Raw genomic sequence first — 20,339 nt, 5'->3', positions numbered from 1 at the left:
GGCAAGGATAAAGGAGTTGTTTTGCTTTCGGTTGGCAAAGGGGAGGAGGACAAGGTCATGGATGTTTTTTGAGCATCATTATGTATCAGTCTTTGTTAGTGGCAATACTTACATTGTCTAATTCTAACTCTGAAAACACCCCTGGGGCAGCTGTTAGCCTCATACAAATGAAGAGTGCAAGGCTTAGACACATCGAATAATTTGTCCAGAAGTTGCAGGAATTTGTAAATGACAGCTCAGAGCTAGGAATTCACACTTGTTCTTTCCACTATACTATACTGTGTTTGTTCACGATGATTTGTAATGAAGAAGAAGGCAGTGAACACTAAGAGACCTAGGAGGATGACCAGATCGTTTATTCAAGCCCAGAATCCTTTGCAAGTGAAAGGGATGTTATTAATTATGCCAGGAAACGGGTAAAGCAGGACTGCCCATGCACAGCAGGCTGGTGGTCCCCTGGCTTAGGACAGAGGGGCCCACAAGGTTATGACTTCCTCAGCGACCTCCACCACTGCCAGGCACCGCTGTGTACAATACAGACATTCCCAGAGAGGATACACCAGTGTCCTCTATGAAGACATCTGTGTACAACATGTGTCTGGAGCCTCACGACAACTCTGGGGTGGCTTTATTTTTATGTCCACTTCATGAGAGGGTTACTGAGGATGAAAAAGGTGGGGTGACCTGCCCAAGGTCAAGAGTTGGTAAAGAGCAGACATAACACTTGCAAACCAGCTCTTCTGACCCCATTATAATTTATTACCTGATGTGATAATACATTTTTTACTAATTAGTATAACAGAGAGCAAATGGTTAAAAAAGATGAAGGAAAGATTTTTAATAAAAAATCATCTAAAGATAAATGTTTTATTTTATTTGGACATGACCTTGGGACCTAGAAATTTGTGCACGACTTCCATAACTCTGTCACCGTTAGGTCAAAGGATGCTCAGGGACAGCGTACAGAGATGACCTTGCAGCTGAGTGTTTTAGTCAGAGTCCTGATGGCCACTTTCAGAAAGAGCTCTAAGGTTTTCCACACTGAAAACCACTTGGGCCCTTGGTGCCCATGTGTCCCGTCGTTGCCACAAGGGCATTCCCAGCCTGTGCCAGGAGCTCTCTCCAGGCTCGGGCATGGTGATGACTGCTCACTGAGTTCACATGCAGCCATCTGTTGGTGACACAGACTCATGCTCTCTTGGACCCCCATGACATCCAAGCCTGCAACCTTTCAGTGCCTAAGGTCGTCTTTTCCCAGACTCTCACCTCCAGCCACAGAAGCACAGAAGGGTCCGCGCAGGCCAGGCATCTGAAGTTTGATCAGGATTTTAAAAAAATCTAGAGGTTTCTGACCTTCTAGAGATGAATATTTTATTATCCTTATTTTTTGTTTTTATTTTTTAAAAATCCCCAACCATGGATACATTTATTGATTTTTAGAGAGAAATGAAGGGGGAGGAAGGGGAGGAAGGTGGGAGAGACAGAGAGAGAGAAACAGAAAGAGAGACAGACTTCAATCTGTTGCTTCCTGTACACTCCCCAACCAGGGATCAAACCCATAACCTAAGTATGAGCCCTGACTAGGAGTCAAACTGACAACCTATTGGTGCACTGGATGATGCTCCAACCCACTGAGCAACCTGGCCAAGGCTTTTTAAATTTTGTACTTATTGATTTTTAGAGAGTGAGGGAGGGGCAGTGAGAGAAAAAGATTGATTTGTTGTTTCACTCATTTATGTACTCATTGGTTGATTCTTGTTATGTGCCCTGACCCAAACTCGAACCTGGAACCTTGATGTATCAGGATGATGTATAACTAATTGAGCTACTTGGCCAGCGCTGGGATGATTATTTTACAGGATGACAGAAAACTGACCTAAAATGGATTCCCCACTGATAAGTGGGCCCACTGTCATTTTGGGGAGGTTGAGACTTCAAATGACTAAATAATCACAATTAACTAGTGTTCATTTTTTTTCTGGAAGAAATCCTAGAATCACCAAGCCCAGATTAAAAAAACAATTTAAATCAATTTAAATAAATAAATACTTGGCTTAGGATTTCTTTCTATTACATGTGGTGTTTCAGGTAGGATGATTATTATTTTTTTTTACCTTAAATAGTACTTTCTGTCAGGCAGATCCAAACAAACAGAAATCAACAGGGAATGGAAGCAAATCACAAAGGAGAGACTTGCTTTCATCCATAAGACATGCAAGCCAGCGGGTGCTGTTAGCAATCTTTCCCCCTTTGGCCTGACATACTTTTCCTATCTAATCTTCAGGTGAATTTCAGAATTCATTTCAATAGAACTCTCAAATACAAAACCACGCACATTATAAAGAGCATCTCCTTCAGAAGACAAGAGACAATGGAGCACCCTAGAGCAAAGCATTCTACTTTGCAATGTCTGAGAATTCAATAAAGGGCTTCTGCAATTATTTTCTTGTAGCTTATTCATACCTGAGCCTCTTTTTAACCTTCTTCTGGCCAGTTTAATTTGATCCTGTAGAATCTGTACCCAGTCTCTCGGGCCAGGAAGTTTATCCACGTGATTAGCAGTACAGTACTTTTCTGTAAAGACTGGAAGAAAATGTGAAATATCATTAAATGCTTTAACAAATAAAATAGACGGCTCTGAGACAGGAATATATCCCAAGAAGAAAAAAAAGTATGTTGCTAAAGGACAATGGTTCCACAGTAGATACCTTCACTATCCGTAGTACGCTCCTCTGGTGAAGGTGGAGCTTGGCACGGCCCTGGCCACAGAAAATGTACTGTGCTTCACAATGGAACCAGCTATAAACATTCAGCAATTTCTATGGAAGGTGCCTTTTCTATTTGCTCCATGTCCATGATATACGTCTTACGAGCACAGAAAAAAGTGTTTTCTGTGGGTCCACTGGCCCCATGACAAAATTCAGCAACTATATTAAAATATTTCACTTTTTTGTTATTAATTCAAAATCTAATGTGAAATTACACAAAAAGATGATGTTCTCTTGGTGATTCCTACTAACTCAATCCGTTCTCAGAATAAATAGGATATAGCTGTATCTTAATGGAAGTTCCCATTCCATGTTGAGTCAACTTCTTACAATACTCCATTGGCTTCTAGGAAAGAGCTACCTGTTAAGCACAAAAGGAAGCATGGAGAGTCATAGAAGGCGATGAAAGGGAGGCCAGGCAACTATCTTACTAAAGCCATACAGAGTGTGACTGCACACACAGGTGCTGACGTTGGCAGTTCTGCTTCACGTGCCATTCCTGAGTGCTTTCCAACCTGCTCTTTGTAAGGTCAAGACCAAGCATGTACTCACGTCACACTACCTTCTTGGTATTTAAAATATTGGTAATCTTAATGTTTTAAAGGCTTTTCTAAAAAGGAAAATGTTGACAGATTCAACTGTAAAGCTATAAAATTTCTATTGAATGGAAAACAAATATTTCATTGAAATGAGGAAATCTACTCGCACTAAATGTGACTTGAAAAGGTTCAATATCTACCACCACATAAAGCACTCATTCAAATAAAAGAGCCACTTCAAAAGTTTCTATAGGTAATGGACAAAGTGTATTTAGCAAAAAAATTAGGAAAATATTCAACTAATACGTAAGCCCCCAAATTGTAAATCACACTTTATACCTACTAAATTAGAAGAACAATGCTAAAAAGCTAACATACTTAATATTGATAAATTGTGGGGCTCTGGCACAAACATTACTATTGGCATAGCTGGAAAAACCCTTTTGGAAAACAAGATGGTAATATATAATGAGAAGCATAAAACTGTTTTATGTTTGGATTGGTAGTCTTATTCCTAGAAATTTATCCTAAGGAAATAATTTGAAAGAAGGAAAAACCCCCACACAAATGTAGTGAATCCAGTCTGAGTTAGGGCCGAGCTAGTGAAGATGGAGGGATGACCAGATCTGTATCTAGAATGGGCATTTCTGCAGAATCACATGACCTCGTAACTACAGAAGAACTGCAAGGTTTGTAAGGGGAGAGGCAGATGTATTCAGCTTGGTTTGGGACATGTGGTGTTTGGCGTTTGTGGGGCACCCATGTGGAAATGGCTAGCAGGTATTTCTGTACAGAAGCCTGCAGTTCAGAGAAGGGTCCAGGCTGATACCAGTTTTAGAGGAACAAACATTTAAAATGACAGAAAAAAACATTGACCAGGGAGAACATATCCCGTGAACAGAGTGCTGGGCCAAACACAGAACTAGAGAGAATCCCAGTGGCTGAGTGGAGATTAAGGTACAGGAGTCCATGAAGGAGTCCAGGATGGGCTAGGAAGAGAAGGACTGGGAAGGGAGGAGGGCTGAGGGACGGGAAACCTGAACGTTTACAGGCCGAGGGAAGCAGCAACGTTGTGGGGAAAACAGGATCCAGGAAAAAAGAAACATTCAAAAGAGCCATCCCAGAACTGTGAGGCAATGGGTCAGGATAGAAACGGAGGGTCACCCTCAAAGGGAGGAACTTCTTTCTTCTGACCCCAGAGGCTGGTAAGACTGCTGCAGGTCGAGAAGTGGTTGTAGGTTGGAGTAATCACTCCTGAGACCTCGCTGAACTTTTGGTGAGGGGAATGGGGAGTGCAGGGAAGTCTGGAATTGCCTGCTAGAAGAAAGCAGCAGACTGAGGATGTGAGGAGAGCCAGTGGGAGTGTGATGTTGGCAACGATTTGTAGGAGCAGGCTGTTTTCTCCCATGCAGCCCCACAGCCCTTTCCCAGGGCTGGAGTGGAGTGGAGACCCTGAATGGTAGGGCTGGTCTTGGGTTAGAATTTTTCTGGACAGTTTTGGCAGAAGGACAGGGATACAAAGCACTTGAAGATGTTGATGAAGATGCCACCTTGAATGAGTTACTTCGACTTTCCACACTCTCCCTTCCCACTCAAATCTGAGAAGGAAGTGAAACCAGAAAGAGGCTCACAGAGATGGAAAAACCCATAAAGACCAGGGAATGCAAATATCAGCAGGGCTGGGGAGCTGCTGTGGGGTAAGGGCAGTTGAGAGGATACTGCTGGAGTACAGACAGTGGTGGCGGAGCGGTTCTGGACCGGAATGCTAAGGTGTGATCAGGGATGGGGCTGAAATGTAGCTGAGGTGAATGTCAATGCATTTGAGATCTGGGTACTATTTGGCTGAGGGGCCAGGTGGATCTTTCATGTGGACAGCGAAGTTATCCAGGATGACAGCGTAATGAGAGAACAAGGGAAGACGCGTAGCTGTAGTTACAGCCTTAGCGGAAAGGACCCTTCCCAGCCCAGCTGAGTAGAGGAGTGATGGTTAGGAAGCAGAATTAAGGATCAGGGAAAAAAGTCAAAGATGGTGTCCAGCATGTGATATGTGGGCCAGGTGAGTAAGGAGCCTCCACTTGGGATAGATGCAGAGGGAACGGTATACCTCTGGGGGTTGGGTGTGTTTTTGAACCCCCCACACTAGGTTATAGACACCTCAGGGCCTTCATTTATTTTGTCTCCCTCAAAGCCTATAACAGTACTTTGTACTGATTAAGTTCTTATACGATAAACATTTGATGAATAAATAAACACATTTTCCAGTTTTGTTTCTAAAAGAAGCGAATACCACAGCTCACAAATGTAGACCAATTCTGGAACGAAGGCCTATCTGAATTAATAGGAAGCCTTAATTAATAGAGTATAGTTAAGGAAACAAGATTTTATTACATTCAAATGCCCACAATCATGTTTACTTATCAGAGAATTGCCAAAAGATTCTCAAAGTTCTGTTTTAATGAATATAAAAAATTTTGTATTTAGCACCTTATTAATTTATATGAAAATGTATACCACCAAAAGGATTAAATATACTGTTCGAGCAGGCAAGCAGCTCCCTCCTTGTAATATTATTTCTATAATTAACTTCCATAGCAGCCCCTCTTTTCTTAGACTGTGAAATGCAGGTGTCTAAATTGGCACCCATTAGAAAGTAGTGGTTCCAAATTAAGGAAGTAAATTTGGGTTACGCCCACATAAAAAATGACCCCCAGCCACAAAAACCAAAAGGAAGGTTCTGGAAGGTTTCTCCCACTCTGTGAGGAGCTTCCAAGCAGATCTTTTGAATCTAATCTTGAGCTCAGGCATTCTGTCACTCACTGAGAAGGCAACAATTTCTGGGTATTTTCTCAGTTAAAACCTATCTAGTTTCAATAAAAAGAAGCCAGAAGTCTCTGTCTCCTGGTTTGTGTCTCAGACCACTGAAAGCACAGTCTTAAGCTTCTCAAAAAATATTGATACAAATATTTCCACTGGGTCTATTTTGACATTCTATTTCATGGACTACATTCACACTCAGAAACAACTTTCAACTAGAATCTATGTCCTGAAGATGAAATCTTACTCTGTTGCACACACAGATGAGGCCTTAGGCCAAAATATTGTGATTGTGTTAACCTGAAAACACTCAATATGCGATGTGAATAGAGGTATTGAGTAAGCAGAAATATTTTTGGTATCTGAATCTATGGCTAAAGGTCAAGCTATTACCCTGGTAACAGTTCCATTAGGAGTAATGATGTGAGAAGAGGTACTGCATTAATGCATTGGTTTCCTACCATGTTAATAGTGGGTCATTAAGAATCATAGTACAACAATTTGCATTCATCCTTAGAATGTAATAGGTCCTAAAAGGAAATTTTCTTCCTTTACATAGTATTAAGGGGAAGCAAGGGCTAATGTTAAGCAAGTCCAAGCAATCTAAACAAGTGGATGAAGGCCAACAATTAAACTAAATAAAAGAGTAAAAGTACCTACATTGCTTAATATAATTTGAGGTCCCAAGGCACAAAGAGTATGTTAAGCCACTGGAGAAATGACAAATGTTCAATTTGATCTGTACATGAATAATGACTTTTCTCAGATGCTTGCATTCATTTGAGCCATGCCCTTTAATTGTATATAAATAATGAATAAGCTAGTGGTGGCTGAGCAGATCCTTCCTTCCATAGGAATGTGGCATTTAAAATAATCATCAATGAACACAGCAGTGTGTGGCGTGTCTGAATGCAACACGCTGAGAACAGAGCAGGTTGGCCAGGTTCCCCAAAGAGCTGTGTGTTCACACAGTAGTTCCTAGAGGACTCTCCACTTAGATTTTTCTGGCTCTTTATGCTGGGAAGAGCAGAATATGGTATGGATTTTTAAATGGAGTCATCGGACCATACAGACGCTTAAAGGGGCAGGAGTAGATAGAACAGCTTTAAATTTCACTGGGAAATGCTCTAAGAAGGCGAAAACTCTGGCCAGCAGTGATGCCTCAGTTTTAACTTCTGGTCAGACAAGTCAAAGTCAGGTTGCCATCAAGCAGAACTGAAAGCTGGGTCCTCATTACATCTGCCAAACTCCCAAACTTGAGGGGACCAGGGAGGAGGGTGAGAAAGAGCTGTGCACAGAAACACTTGTGGCTGGGGGTGTGCAAAGGTGGGGGAGCCCTCGGACCAGCCCACAGGTGCAAGAGGGGAGACCAGGTTCCCTGCAGGCCGCTCGAATTATCCTACCTCCTCACATGGGAGAACGTGGAAAACCAGCACCCCTCCCACATTTCCCTCTTTCCTCTTACTCTTTTAAAACTGTTATTTGAAACTTCCCAGGAGCCAAGATTCTCTTGGCTCATATCTATCTCACTTAGTCTTTGCAGTAATCTGATGAAGCAGGTATTGTGATCCCATGTGACAGACAGATGACAAAATCAAAGCACCTGCAGGGTACGTAACTGGCCCAAGATGGCACAGCTAATAGGGGTTATTTTCCACATAAATGAATTTTTTACTTTATGTTGTAAACGAGCACACAGATTTGGTAAAAGCGATTGAATTCTAAATTCTAAATTCTAAATCCTAAGCAAATCAATAGCTAAGGTAATACTTGCGTGTGAAAGGAAGTTGTGAACGTTGGTCTGGCTCAGTTACACACGGACAGGACAGACGCAGGGCAGCAGCGGACAACAGATGGGGCAGGGCCTGTGAGGCCGCCCCTCTGCTCCAAGTAACCGGCTGGCACACCATGCTGTACAGGTGTTTTCAGCTTAAAAGTGATGACTGCGGTCCAATTTTTATATGATTCTAATATAAATATTTTCTTTGATGATATCATGGTGCTTCATTCCCCAATTTCATGGAAAGAGCTGAAAACTACATATTGTAGGCTTGACATCCATTCTGATCATTTATTAAAATGACCATAAACCTGGCACTTAAGGCACTAGGAAAGAAAGGAAAAGAGCTAGAATAATCCTGGCTACAGCACCAGGCCTTAAGGTGCTCCGGAGCTTGGCACAGCTGATGCTGATCTAGGGACTGTTCTTAGCTGTGCAGGTTCAGAAATGTGGTTTCATCAGACCACCAGGGGCTCAGGCCTAGAAACCAGCTCACAATAACCATACCTACAAGAGCTTGATAAATAAACTAATATGACAATGAATTAATGTGTAATGGGGGTGACTATCTTTCTAGCATCCAAAACATTTGATGTCTTCACCCAGTTCACCCACTTTTTGGAATCAAGGGACTAGAATGAAGCACTTAACAGAAGGTTGCTCAGTGAGAACCAGAGATTGCGAATGGTGTGGGGCCAGCCAAGCTTGAGGATGCCTATGGGAAACTGCCCGTTCCTGGGCCCTGCTGCCACCATGGGCAGGAATGTGTCACACCAGTACCCACCAAACCAGAGCTTGAGTGGAGCAGAGACAGGCAATTGAGCTAAAGAAAGCCAAGCCACAGACTCCCCAAAAGGATGAGCAGGACCCCCTGGTGTCCTCCTCAGAACAGCAAGCAGTGAGGGGATGAGCAAAGCTGTGGCATGATGACATGAGCAGGCCCAACACCTTGTGCAAAACCAAAACTGTGAGGGGCAGAGGGAAAAAGGAGGAAGCCAGCTGGTGAGGAGAGGAGGGTGAGGCAGATCTGCAGAAAGTAGCAGAGAGCCAGAGAAGCTGAGTGGCTGGTGAGGAGGGGATGTGGGGCACAGGCGGGCCTGACAGCAGCCTCCATTCCCACTGTTCCATGCAGCAGGAATGGAGTGGCAGCTTCACAGTATACCTGTTTCCTAAGAGAATGAGAGCACTTTACAGAGGTTGGAGTACAGTCTGATTCTGTTTTTTTTTTAGCCTGATTCTTAATCCACCATCAGTGGCCAATCAGTGACCAACATACTCTAATGCCCTTGACTTCTAGTACTGGGCAGCTACCAACAAGTCCCTGTGCTTTCCTGTTGTGGGCCTCTGTGCACAAAGATCTTCATGGCACATCCTGAGACACACAGTCGCAAATGATCTTTGGAGGTGTGATTACTTCAGTGTATGCTTTATTTCACCTGTTTGTGTTGATTCTTATTAAAGCAATGACAGTGGATGTTTCTGGTCTTATACAGAAACTGGGTACTTCACACCTAGCAACTGAATCGTACTTTTTTATTAAAAAACTAAGATACATTCATTCAAGAAGTATTTACCATGAACCCAGCGGACTATGCTAGGTGTCAGTGAACTGATGGTCCCTTGTCCAAAAAAGGCTCTGAGTGAAATGGATGAAGGCAAATGAAGTCCAAAGGAGGACAGAGTACAGCTATTATGTAAGCAGGTAGGGGCACACAGAGGAGGGGTACTGAGCCCACTCCTGGTGGGGTGCTATCTGGGGAAGCTGTTAGATAAAGTGAAGGCCAAGCTGAAGCCCAAGAAAAAGTGGAGGTTAGATGAAGAGTGAGAGAAGGGGGAGAATGTTCCAGACACATGTATTTGCCCTAAGGAGGGGGTACAGAGAGGCAGTCTCAACAGCTGAGGGTCTCAGATTTATACACCTGTGAAGGAAGCCAGAAGGAGGCCCTGGTCCTGTATGGGGAGGTTAGAATCAAAGCCTCTATGTGAGGCTGAGTGCCGGAAAGGACTGCCCCGCAGTGAAAAGGGAACCATCTATCCACCAGGAGAGACGCTCTGTCTAGTCTTTGGAGGGAGGAAAGGAGTTTCCTTGGAAAATTCTAATGCTTAGCCTGGATCTCTCATAGGTTTGTAATTTGAAATTGTATTACCTGCATAAATGGATATAAGCATTGCTGTTGATACCCCTGGGCTACAGACAAAAGGAAATGCAGAATTACTCCTATAATTTGGGACCCAACAGATTCTCATGGCAAACAAACAAACAAAAACAAAAACACAGGCCCACTACAGAGGGGCTCATACGTGAAAATAGTGCAACACATAAGGAAAAAAGTCCCCTATAAGCAAGAGTCAGCTGACCCAAGAAGTACAGGATTAAACCACCAATAACTTAACGCAATGGAACTGCAAAGTGTATATGTTTAAAGTGATGAAAGCTATTAAAGGACTTAAATCATTAAGAAAACAATGAGGCTGATTTCAAAAATAACTTACAGAGATTAAAAATGGTAACTTAAATTTAAAAATTCAAAGGACAGGTTAGCCAATAAACTAATAGAAAAGGGATATAGATCTTGGTACCCAGAATGTAGCAGCAAGAGATGAAGACATGGAAAATGTAACAGACAAATTAAAAGACATGAACAGAATAAAAATGTCCAGTTAACACTAACAGATGTTTCAGAGGGAGAGAAAAAATGAAGGGAAGGCAAGCTTTGAAGAGATAATAGCTGAAAAATTATCAGAACTAGTAAGTCATGAACCTTGGTTTCAAGAAGCACAATAACCAAGCAGATTAATAAAAATAAAGAAATAGCTAAATTTAAATAAAGAAACTAGAGAATGAAAAAGGCAGAAATATCTTAAAGGCAACTAGATAGAAAGACGGATTATCTACCAAAAGAACAAGAGATATAGCAGATTTATAACAGCAATGAAAGCTAAGAGAGTGGAATATTTTCAAATTACTCTGAAAAAAGACCTCAATCTAGAATAAATTACCCAACTAAACTCTACATCATTCAATAGTGAGGGCAAAATTAAGAAAATTTCAGGACAAAATAGAAAGAATATACCACAGAGACACTCATTCAAAGGATCACTACAAGTTGTATTGACAAAGAAGAAAACTGAAAGCAGAGGAAAGAGTGGGGGCTGCAGAGGAAAGAGTGGGGGCTCCAGAGAAGAAAGGAGGACACGACCTGTAGATATCAAGGATTATTACAGTGCCAAACTCATGAAAACTGCGTAATATTGGCTCAGAGGGAGATAGCAGACCGTCAACATGTGAAATGGGAGCTCAATATATGTCAGAAGTGAAATTACAATTCATGTAAAAAAAAGGATGATGTGTTACAATGATTGACTACCCACAGAGACACATAAATTAAATCCCTGCCTCATAGTTTAGGCAAAAGTAAATTCCAGGTGGATGAATGATCTGAATATAAAAGACAAAACTTTAAAATAGTTGGGAAAATCCAGCCAAGATGGAGGTATAGGAAGATACACTTTGCTTCCTTGCTCAACCAAAAGAAGGACAACAACAACAACAACAACAACAACAACAACAACAACAACAAACAACTAGAACTGACAGAATATCCAACTGTATGGAAGTCTGACAAACAAGGAGTTAAAGAAGGAACATTCATCCAGACTGGTAGAAGGGGCAAAGACAGGCAGATGGGGCAGAGAGGATGCACAGCAAGGTGGAGGCTGATAGATGGGGCAGTCCCACATTCGTGTGTGAAAAAACTGGGAGGAACAATGGTGAAGCACAGAGACAGTGCAAACCAGAGTTCTAGCACAGGGAAATAAAGCCTCAAAACCTCTGGCTGTAATAACCTGTGGGGGCGTGGCAGCGGGAGAAACTTCCAGTTCCACAGGAGAGTCTGCTGGAGGGACCCATGGAGTCCTAGAATGTACACAAACCCAACTACCCAGGAATAAGCACCAGAAAGTCCCAATTCTCTTGTGGGTAGCAGGGGAAGTGACTGAAAGCCAGCAGAGAGCCAAGCAAGCAGCACTGTTCCCTCTCTGGCCCCTCCCCCACATGCAGCACCATAAGGCAGCGCAGCAAAGTAGGTTGCCCCACACTGGTGAATACTGAAACCTCTGCCCCTTACAACATAACAAGTGCACCGAGACAAAGAAATATGGCCCAAATAAAAGAACAGATCAAAACTCCAGAAAAAGCACTATATGACGAGGAGACAGCCACCCTATCAGATGCAGAATTCAAAACACTGGTAATCAGGATGCTCACAGAAATGACTGAGCACAGATGCAAAATAGAGGAAGAAGTGAATGCTATACAAAGTGAAATAAAGAAAAAGTATACAGGGAACCAACAGTGAAGGGAAAAAAACTGGGACTCATATCAATGATTTGGAGCAGAAGAAAGAAGGAAGAAATAAATATTCAACTGGAACAGAATGAAGAAACAAGAATTTAAAAAAATGAGGAGAGGCTTAGGAACCTCCAGGACAACTTTAAACATTTCAATATCCAAATCATAGAGGTGCCAGAAGGAGAACAGCAGCAAGAAATTGAAAACTTATTTGAACAAATAACAAAGGAGAACTTCCCCATTCTGGCGAAGGAAATAGACTTCCAGGAAGTCCAGGAAGCTCAGAGAGCCCCAAAGAAGTTGGACCCAGGAAGCACACACCAAGGCACATTATAATTACATTACCCAAGACAAAGATAAGGACAGAATCTTAAGAGCAGCAAGAAAAGAGGAGACAGTCACCTACAAAGGAGTACCCATAAGACTATCAGCTGATTTCTCAAAAGAAACTTTGCAGGGAAGAAGGGGCTGGAAAGAAGTATTCAAAGTCACAAAAGACAAGGACCCACATCCCAGATTGCTCTATCCAGCAAAGCTCTCATTCAGAATGGGAGGGCAGATAAAGTACTTCCCAGATAAGGTCAAGTTAATAGAATTCATCATCACCAAGCCCTTATTATACGAAATGTTAAAGGGACTTATCTAAGAAAAAGAAGATGAACAATGAATTGAAATGAATTGAACAATGAAATCAATTTACTGTTCAAAAACTACGAACAGTAAAATGACAACAAACTGACAACTATCAACAACTGAACCTAAAAACAAAAACAAACTAAGCAAACAACTAGAACAGAAACAGGATCACAGAAATGGAGATCACATGGAGGGTTATCAGCAGGGAGGGGGAGAATGGGAGAGAATAGGGGGAAAGGTACAGGGAATAAAAAGCATAATTGGTAGGTCCAAAATAGACAGGGGGAGGTTAAGGATAGTATGGGAAATGGAGAAGCAAAGAAATTATATGTAGGACCCATGGACATGAACTAAGTGAGGGGAATGCTGGAGTGAGGGGGGGAAGTGCAGGGCAGAGAGGGATAAAGGGGAGAAAAAAGGGACAACTGTGATACCATAATCAATAAAATATACTTAAAAATTTAAATAAAAGCATGGGAAAAAATTAAAAGCATGTCATCACATAATTAGGACGTGGAGACTGTCTTAAAACAAGCACATAGAAAGCACAAAGCATAAAATAATCTGACTTTTAAATATAAATTTGCGGTGTGACAAAAGAGATCATATGCAAAGTTTTCACAAATTGAAAGAGATTTGTAACCCATAGAACTGACAAAAGAATTTATATAAATCAATAATAAGACAACAACCTAATGGAAAAATTAGAAAAGAATGCAAATTCACAGAGTAAACTAACCAAATAGAAATAAATATGAAATGATGCTCAACTTCATTAATAACCAGGAAACCCACCACTGAGAGGCCATTTGAGACCAGTTAGACTGGCAAAAATTGAAGTTTGTTAACACCAGATGTTGGCAAGAATGAGGAAAGATACGATTTCGTATATACTGCTGGTGGATGCTGAATGATAGTCATCCCCCAGCGAGCCATTTGGCAATGCTTACTGCAGCTGAAGATGCTTGTACCCTGTGGCTCTGTTCCAGTCCCTGGTGTGTCCCCTAGAGATGCTGTCACACATGAGCCCAGCAAACACGGAGAAGAGGGCACTGCTGCCACAGGTGCTCATCAAAAAGGAGAAGCAACCTGACTGCCTCTTCATAGAGGATTGGAGACAGAAATCGCTTTGCTTATATGGATAAATCTTGATTAAAAGAACACAAAGTTGCAAAAGTACAGTATGAGGCTGTGCATGTAGATTTATAAACTCACAAAATAGTAGTAAATGTGATTTGTATTTAGTGAAATAGAAAAATACAAATGAGAAAGATTCATACCAACTTCAGGTTACTCTGGAGCAGGAAGGAGAAACAGAAAGGGAATGGATGGTACAGGAACGTTTTGAGACAAAGCAAAACAAAGGGAGATGGGTATGAGGTAAACAGAACATGTGTTTTAAATCCCAGTGGTAAGGAAAAAAGAAAAGGCATCTTGGAAAATGTCTTCAACACACTGAAAAAGGAGAATAGTATAATTTCCACTTTTGACCTAAAGATGACTGCTAATGGGGACAAGTGTCATTCTTCGATCAGTGTCTGAACAAATCAGAAAATTTCTCCTAGGAGGATGCTTTGAAAAGGCAGTACTGACCAGATGTCAAGTATATGCCTTACATACACTCTCTGCTGGAATAAGCACCAAGAGCTATCTTTAAAAGACAGTTGGGATTAACAGGGTGAAGACACGAGGCCATCATCCCTCAGGTCTCATCTGAAATGTGACCTTCTGAGGCAAGACCTCCCTGAGTTTGCTAACCAGCATTTTTAAATAATAACATCTACTGAGCATCTGTCAGGGGTGTCCAATGTTTTCATGTCTCTGGGTCACACTGGAAGAAGAGTTGTCTTAGGACACACATTAAATACATTGCAACACATAATCACACACACAAAAATCTCATAATGTTTTCAGGAAATTTATGATTTTGTGTTGGGCCACATTCATAGTCATCCTGGGACACATGAGGCCCACAGGCTGCGGTCTGGAAACCTCTGGACCATCAACTCAAAAAGGGCAGAAATCCTGGCACTCTTGCTCATGGCTGGCATATAATATGCAGCACGGATGTACAGTTTGTGAAAGAGTAAATCTGGAAATGCTAGAGTTACAGCCAGGATGGAGGCATAGGTAGAAACCCTTTGCTTCTTTGCACAACCAAAAGGAGGGTAACAACCAATCTAAAATCAATAAACAACTAGAAATACCAGAAAATCAAACTGCATGAACTCCAATAACCAAGGAATTAAAGAAAAAATCAACCAGAACAACCGACCAGTAAGAACCTGTGGCGAGGCCATGTGGGTAGGGCTAGCTGAAGGCAAAACTGAGACTCAGAGCTGATTGTGGACTACAGCAGGGGTTGCCATGGTGGGAGACGCTCCCAGTCTCACACAAGAGTTCATTGGAAAGTACACTAGAGATGAGCTGGTGAGCTGCATTGTTTCCTCTCTGGCCCCTCCCCCACGGGCAGCACCCCAGTGCAGCAAAGAGTTGCCCTGCCCAGCAAATACCTAAGGCCCTGCCCCCTCACAATTTACCAGGTGTGCTGAGACAAAGTAACATGGTCCAAATGAAAGAACAGAGCAAAACCTCAGAAAGAGAGCTAAGCAATGAGGAGATAGCCAACCTATCTGATGGAGAATTTAAAGCTCTGGTAATCAAAATGCTCACAGAACTGACTGAGCTTGATTGAAAAATGAAAAAAAAAAAAACAAATGAAAGATACTCAAAATGAAATAAAGCAAAATATTCAGGGAACCAACAGTGACAGGAAGGAAACCAGAACTCAAAGCAATGATTTGGAACAAAAGGAAAAAAATAAACATCCAACTGGAACAGAATGAAGAAACAAGGTTTCAAAAAAGTGAAGAGAGACTTACAAACCTCTGGAACAACCTGAAACATTCCAATATCTGGACTATAGGAGTGCCAGAAGGAGAAGAACAGCAAGAAAATGAAAACTTATTTGAACAAATAATGAAGGGAAACTTCTCCAATTTGGTGAAGGAAATAGAATTCCAGGAAGTCCAGGAAGCCCAGAGAGTCCCAAAGAAGTTGGACCCAAAGAGGAACACACCAAGGCACATCATCATTAAGCTACCAAGCAAGATTAAAGGAGAGAATCTTAAAAGCAGCAAGAGAAAAGGTGACAGTTACCTAGGTACAAAGGAGTGCCCAGAAGGCTATCAGCTGATTTCTCAAAAGAAACCTTGCAGGCAAGAAGAGGCTGGAAAGAAGTATTTGAAGTCATGAAAGGCAAGGACCTACATCCGAGATTACTCTATCCAACAAAGCTTTCATTTAGAATGGAAGGGCAGATAAAGTGCTTCTCAGATAAGGTCTAGTTAAAGGAGTTCATCATCACCAAGCCATTATTACATGAAATGTTAAAGGGACTACCTAAGAAAAAGAAGATAAAAAATATGAACAATAAAATGACAACAAATTCACAACTATCAACAAACGAACCTAAAAGAAAAACAATAAAAACAAATACTAAGCAAACTAGAACAGGAACAGAATCAGAGAAATGGACATACATGGAGGGATTTCAGTGGGGAGGGGAAAGGGAGGAATAGGGAGGAAAAGGTACAGGGAAGGAGCAGCATAATTAGTAGGCATAAAATAGACAGGGAGAGATAAAAATGGTATGGGATACAGAGAACTCAAAGAAACATATATGTATAACCCATGGACATGAACTAAGGAGGGGGAATGCTGGAAGGTTGGGGGAGCAGGGTGGAGGGGAGATAAAAGGGGAAAAATTGGGAGAACTGTAATAGCATAATGAATAAAAATACTTTAAAAAAGAATAAACCTGAGATACACTATTTCTCTGCTCTGTGACTTGACTTGAAAAACAGAAGAAAGAATTTCTTCAGTAAAAGATAGCCACAGGTCTTGAAATACATGGAGCCCTGAAGCTCATTTCAGGTTTCATTTAACAATAAAATTTAGCAAAGTTCATCAACTAATGCACCTAAAACAAAACCTTTAAATTGAAAGTAAAGCTAAGGAAGTACAGTACTGCACATAATAATGTGTTACTGATGAAATTAGAATATCCTACCACCAGAAGACTGCAAGGCAGTCAGCTGGTCAAGGAGAGCGAAAGCTGACTACGAAGATCATCAAAAGCAAATGCCCATCCCTGCATAGGGCTGTCACTTTCAGTGGTTGCTTTATGCAGAGGGCCCTAAAGATCCATAAAACTGACCACCAGTCATCCTTATTTCATTCTATAGGTTTACGTCTGAGAATCTGGACAAAAATCACTGAACCACAGAAATTTTGAAATGGAAGAGACTTAAAAATTTAGCCAAGGCACCCTGTTTTGTGTTTTTTTCCAAGAGAAGGTAATGTTTCAAGATCTTAAGTGGCAGAGTCAGGAGTAAACTCACATCCCATGATGCTCCTTTCACTGTCCCAAAACTGGGTGGGACTTTGAGGTTTGAACAATCTTGTTTAGTCACAGCAATTCTAAAATATGAGGCCAGAGTTGTTTGGAGGGAAGGAACAATATCCTTTGTCTTCCTTTATTTGTTTTTGCTACAATGGCATCTCTGTCTAAAATAAAGTGCCTTTAGTGGTTTCTCCAATTAAATAAAGTTAATTTTAATGTCTTTCGATTTAAGAAAGCCCACAGCAGAACTTATTTATAATACAGCTGTTAGGAAAATGATGGATACTCTCCTTTGGCTAGATAAGTTACAATATACATTTGTCTAACTGGTTATTTTAAGGGAATAAATCATATCTACTAAATATTAAGATCTGGGCAACAACAAACTTTGATGTAATGATGCCTTACTATTTACCCCCTTTTTGGGAAAGAAACATATATCAAAATCATAGATTTATAGAAATTCTATGTGGAAAGCAACTTGGAAAAGGTACAACTCATGTATTTGAGAAACCAGTAATTGAGGTTCAAGTGAAAGAAAATTTAAAAGATTGGGAATCATCAACTCAAACAGTTAGGCAAGTGACCTAAAACCATATACACACACAATGCCCAAGGATTGTTTCACAGGATAGATCTAGGTTTTATCTAATCTTTAGATAAACGAATGAGAAAGTACTGAGTTTTTCTGTTTTTAAAGCTAAAGTTTCTTGGTATGTGAACTTTCAAAGTCATTCTGTGAGGTACTGAGTTTACCCACTAGCCAGAAGTCTGGAAGGAACACCCAGAATTAACTGTGACACATTCAGGAAGTTCAGGTACCATCCTACCCCTCACAGCCACCCCAATTCAGAGCTGGGCAAGGTGGGATGAATAAGAATGATGAGCTAGGAGAGCAGTGGTGGTGACGAGGGTCTCGTCTGTGAGGGCCAGGTCATCAGGTCAACCCACTGGCCCCATTCCTGCCACCCTCAGGGTGAAGATGCTGAGTGTTAGCACAAGGCTGATGGCTTGGAGGAAGGATCTTATTGTCTGTTCTGTTTTAATGGTGGCAACCCCCTTCTAATTGAGATCATCTCTAGGACAAATTGGGGCTCACATTTTGAGGCTCATTATAAAGAAGTTCTCAAACATTTCTTTTATACTCCCTCTATTAGGAATGTTTTAAAAAAACACATGGATGGATGAGAACACTGGTGTATCGAGTCTTGAGATGGTAGAAACAGGAAATGGCACATTAAGCCTGCTTATGGATTTTATTATGGGTTTTATTTAAATCAAGATCCCAGAATGCAATTATTATACTTTAACCGTTTAAAGATTACTCTCTGGTATGACTAAATGAATGATAAACTATACCTTCCATATTGCATATTGCATAAAGTGCATATTGAATCTTTAATAATGAACAATGAACAATGCTTTCAGAGCCCCCACTGAAAACAATATGTGGGATCCCCTGCATATTTTTAATTGTCAAGATCTGTACCATCCTTGAATGCTGTGCACCACTTGATTTGTCTGTTGCTGTTGTCTCTTCAAATCTTTAAACTTATATTTTGCCTTCTTGAATTTCAGCTGCCTTCTTCCAACTTGTCATGGAGAAGTCGTGTGGCTCTCTTGTTATTGGCATCCTGCATACATCAATGTAGTGGAAGTGAGTTCTGGGTTTTAAAAAAACACCTTTTTTCAGTGAAGATAAACTCACTGCCTGATTCCCTCATCCCTCTTTCTTTTCTTACTGTATTTACTGATCATTAGTTCTGTGAGTGGCACTGTTTCACGTGCCAAGGGATATGCAAATAAAATACAGAATGGGGACTCCGCCCCATAGAAGCTTACAGTCTTGTTGGAAGACAAAATGCTCAAACACAACTCAGGTGACCATATATCTTGATTTGCCCAGGACCATTTGAAATGCCTGTTTTCCCAGTGAAATAATTAACAGCATCATTTTCACTCTCAAAAGTGTTCCAGTTTGGGAAACAAATGATAGTCATCTTCCACATAAACCATGAATACCAAAGCAAAGTGTTAATCAAGATTAACTGCTCAGCTATATAAAGGTAGCAGGTGTTACAGGAATTTGGAGAAAGGGGGAATCAATGCACACTAGGGGCACCTGGAGAAAGTCTCACGCTAGAGGAGATAAGACTTGGGCTGGACCATGAAGAATGAGTTGGATTTGTCTGCAAAGAGAGATGAGCACTGTAGCCCTGGGAAACACAGCATCACTCCAAGTTCAAAATGAGGTATGCTTCAGGAGTAGTGTTAATGCTGGGCTGGTTCACCTGGTAGGAGCACTGGGAAATACAGTTACAAAGAGGGAAATCAAGTCATGGGAAGTCTGGAAAAGGCCACAGTTTGGACTTGATTCAATGGGCAAAGAGGAGTTAGGTAGGAAAATGTCACAAAATTTTGTTTTACAAGTGTTATTTGGCTGTTAGTGTATGGGAAGAACTAGAAGGGGAAAATGAGGGGCAGGGAGGATATTTAGAGCATTTTATGGTGATGGATGTTAACTAAATGTACTGTGGTGATCATTTTTCAATATGTACAAATCATGTCATACACCTGAAACTAATATAATGTTATATGTCACTTATATCTCAAAAGAAAGAAAGAAAAATAGTTCTTTGCAGAACTTCAAGGACAAGGTGATACACAGCTGGACCAGGATGGTGTGAGAGAAGCTGAAGAGTAATGAATGAGCGAGGAAGGACACAGAGAATTGCCTGGCTGGGTTATTAAGCGGGATTAGTGGGAAAGGATGCAAAGGCATTGATGCTAATCCTGAGCTTTCAAACTTGTAAAGGAGGAGAATGTTGCCATCTTTTTCAATATGGTTGAAAGGGGGTGTTAGTGCCAGAAGCTGATGCCACCTTTCAAGTGATGTCCTGTGTGGATAAGAAGAACCACACCTGATTCTTTAGAAAGAGGTCAGGACAGGCCCCAAGCCCTGAGATTAAGTTAGAATGACACGCACTTCTGTCTCATTTGCTCCTGACTTCTGCACACACTTCTAAGTAAGATGTGTCTCCACTCC

General features: G+C 41.3%; 1 protein-coding gene across 11 annotated transcripts in view; it reads right to left on the bottom strand.

Annotated features, from left to right (window-relative positions):
• BEND7 (BEN domain containing 7) overlaps positions 1-20,339 on the bottom strand; it is an 86,816-nt gene that overhangs the window by 11,501 nt on the left and 54,976 nt on the right. For 8 of the 11 annotated variants that reach the window (XR_004902915.1, XR_004902918.1, XM_036024783.1 and 5 more), the window contains one exon: positions 2,464-2,583. Coding sequence is in view for 9 of the 11 variants with exons in the window: in XM_036024749.1 (XP_035880642.1) it covers positions 2,464-2,583 (120 nt within the window). In the remaining 2 variants the exon portion in view is untranslated. Of the gene's footprint in view, positions 1-2,106; positions 2,584-20,339 lie in introns of those variants that run through there. The other 3 variants (XM_036024763.1, XM_036024748.1, XM_036024758.1) reach the window with 1 other exon arrangement.

This window comes from Phyllostomus discolor, chromosome 1 (assembly GCF_004126475.2).
Source record: "Phyllostomus discolor isolate MPI-MPIP mPhyDis1 chromosome 1, mPhyDis1.pri.v3, whole genome shotgun sequence".
Lineage (NCBI taxonomy): Eukaryota > Metazoa > Chordata > Mammalia > Chiroptera > Phyllostomidae > Phyllostomus > Phyllostomus discolor.
Note: the sequence above shows the minus strand (reverse complement) of the source record. Positions and strands in the feature narration are given on the sequence as shown.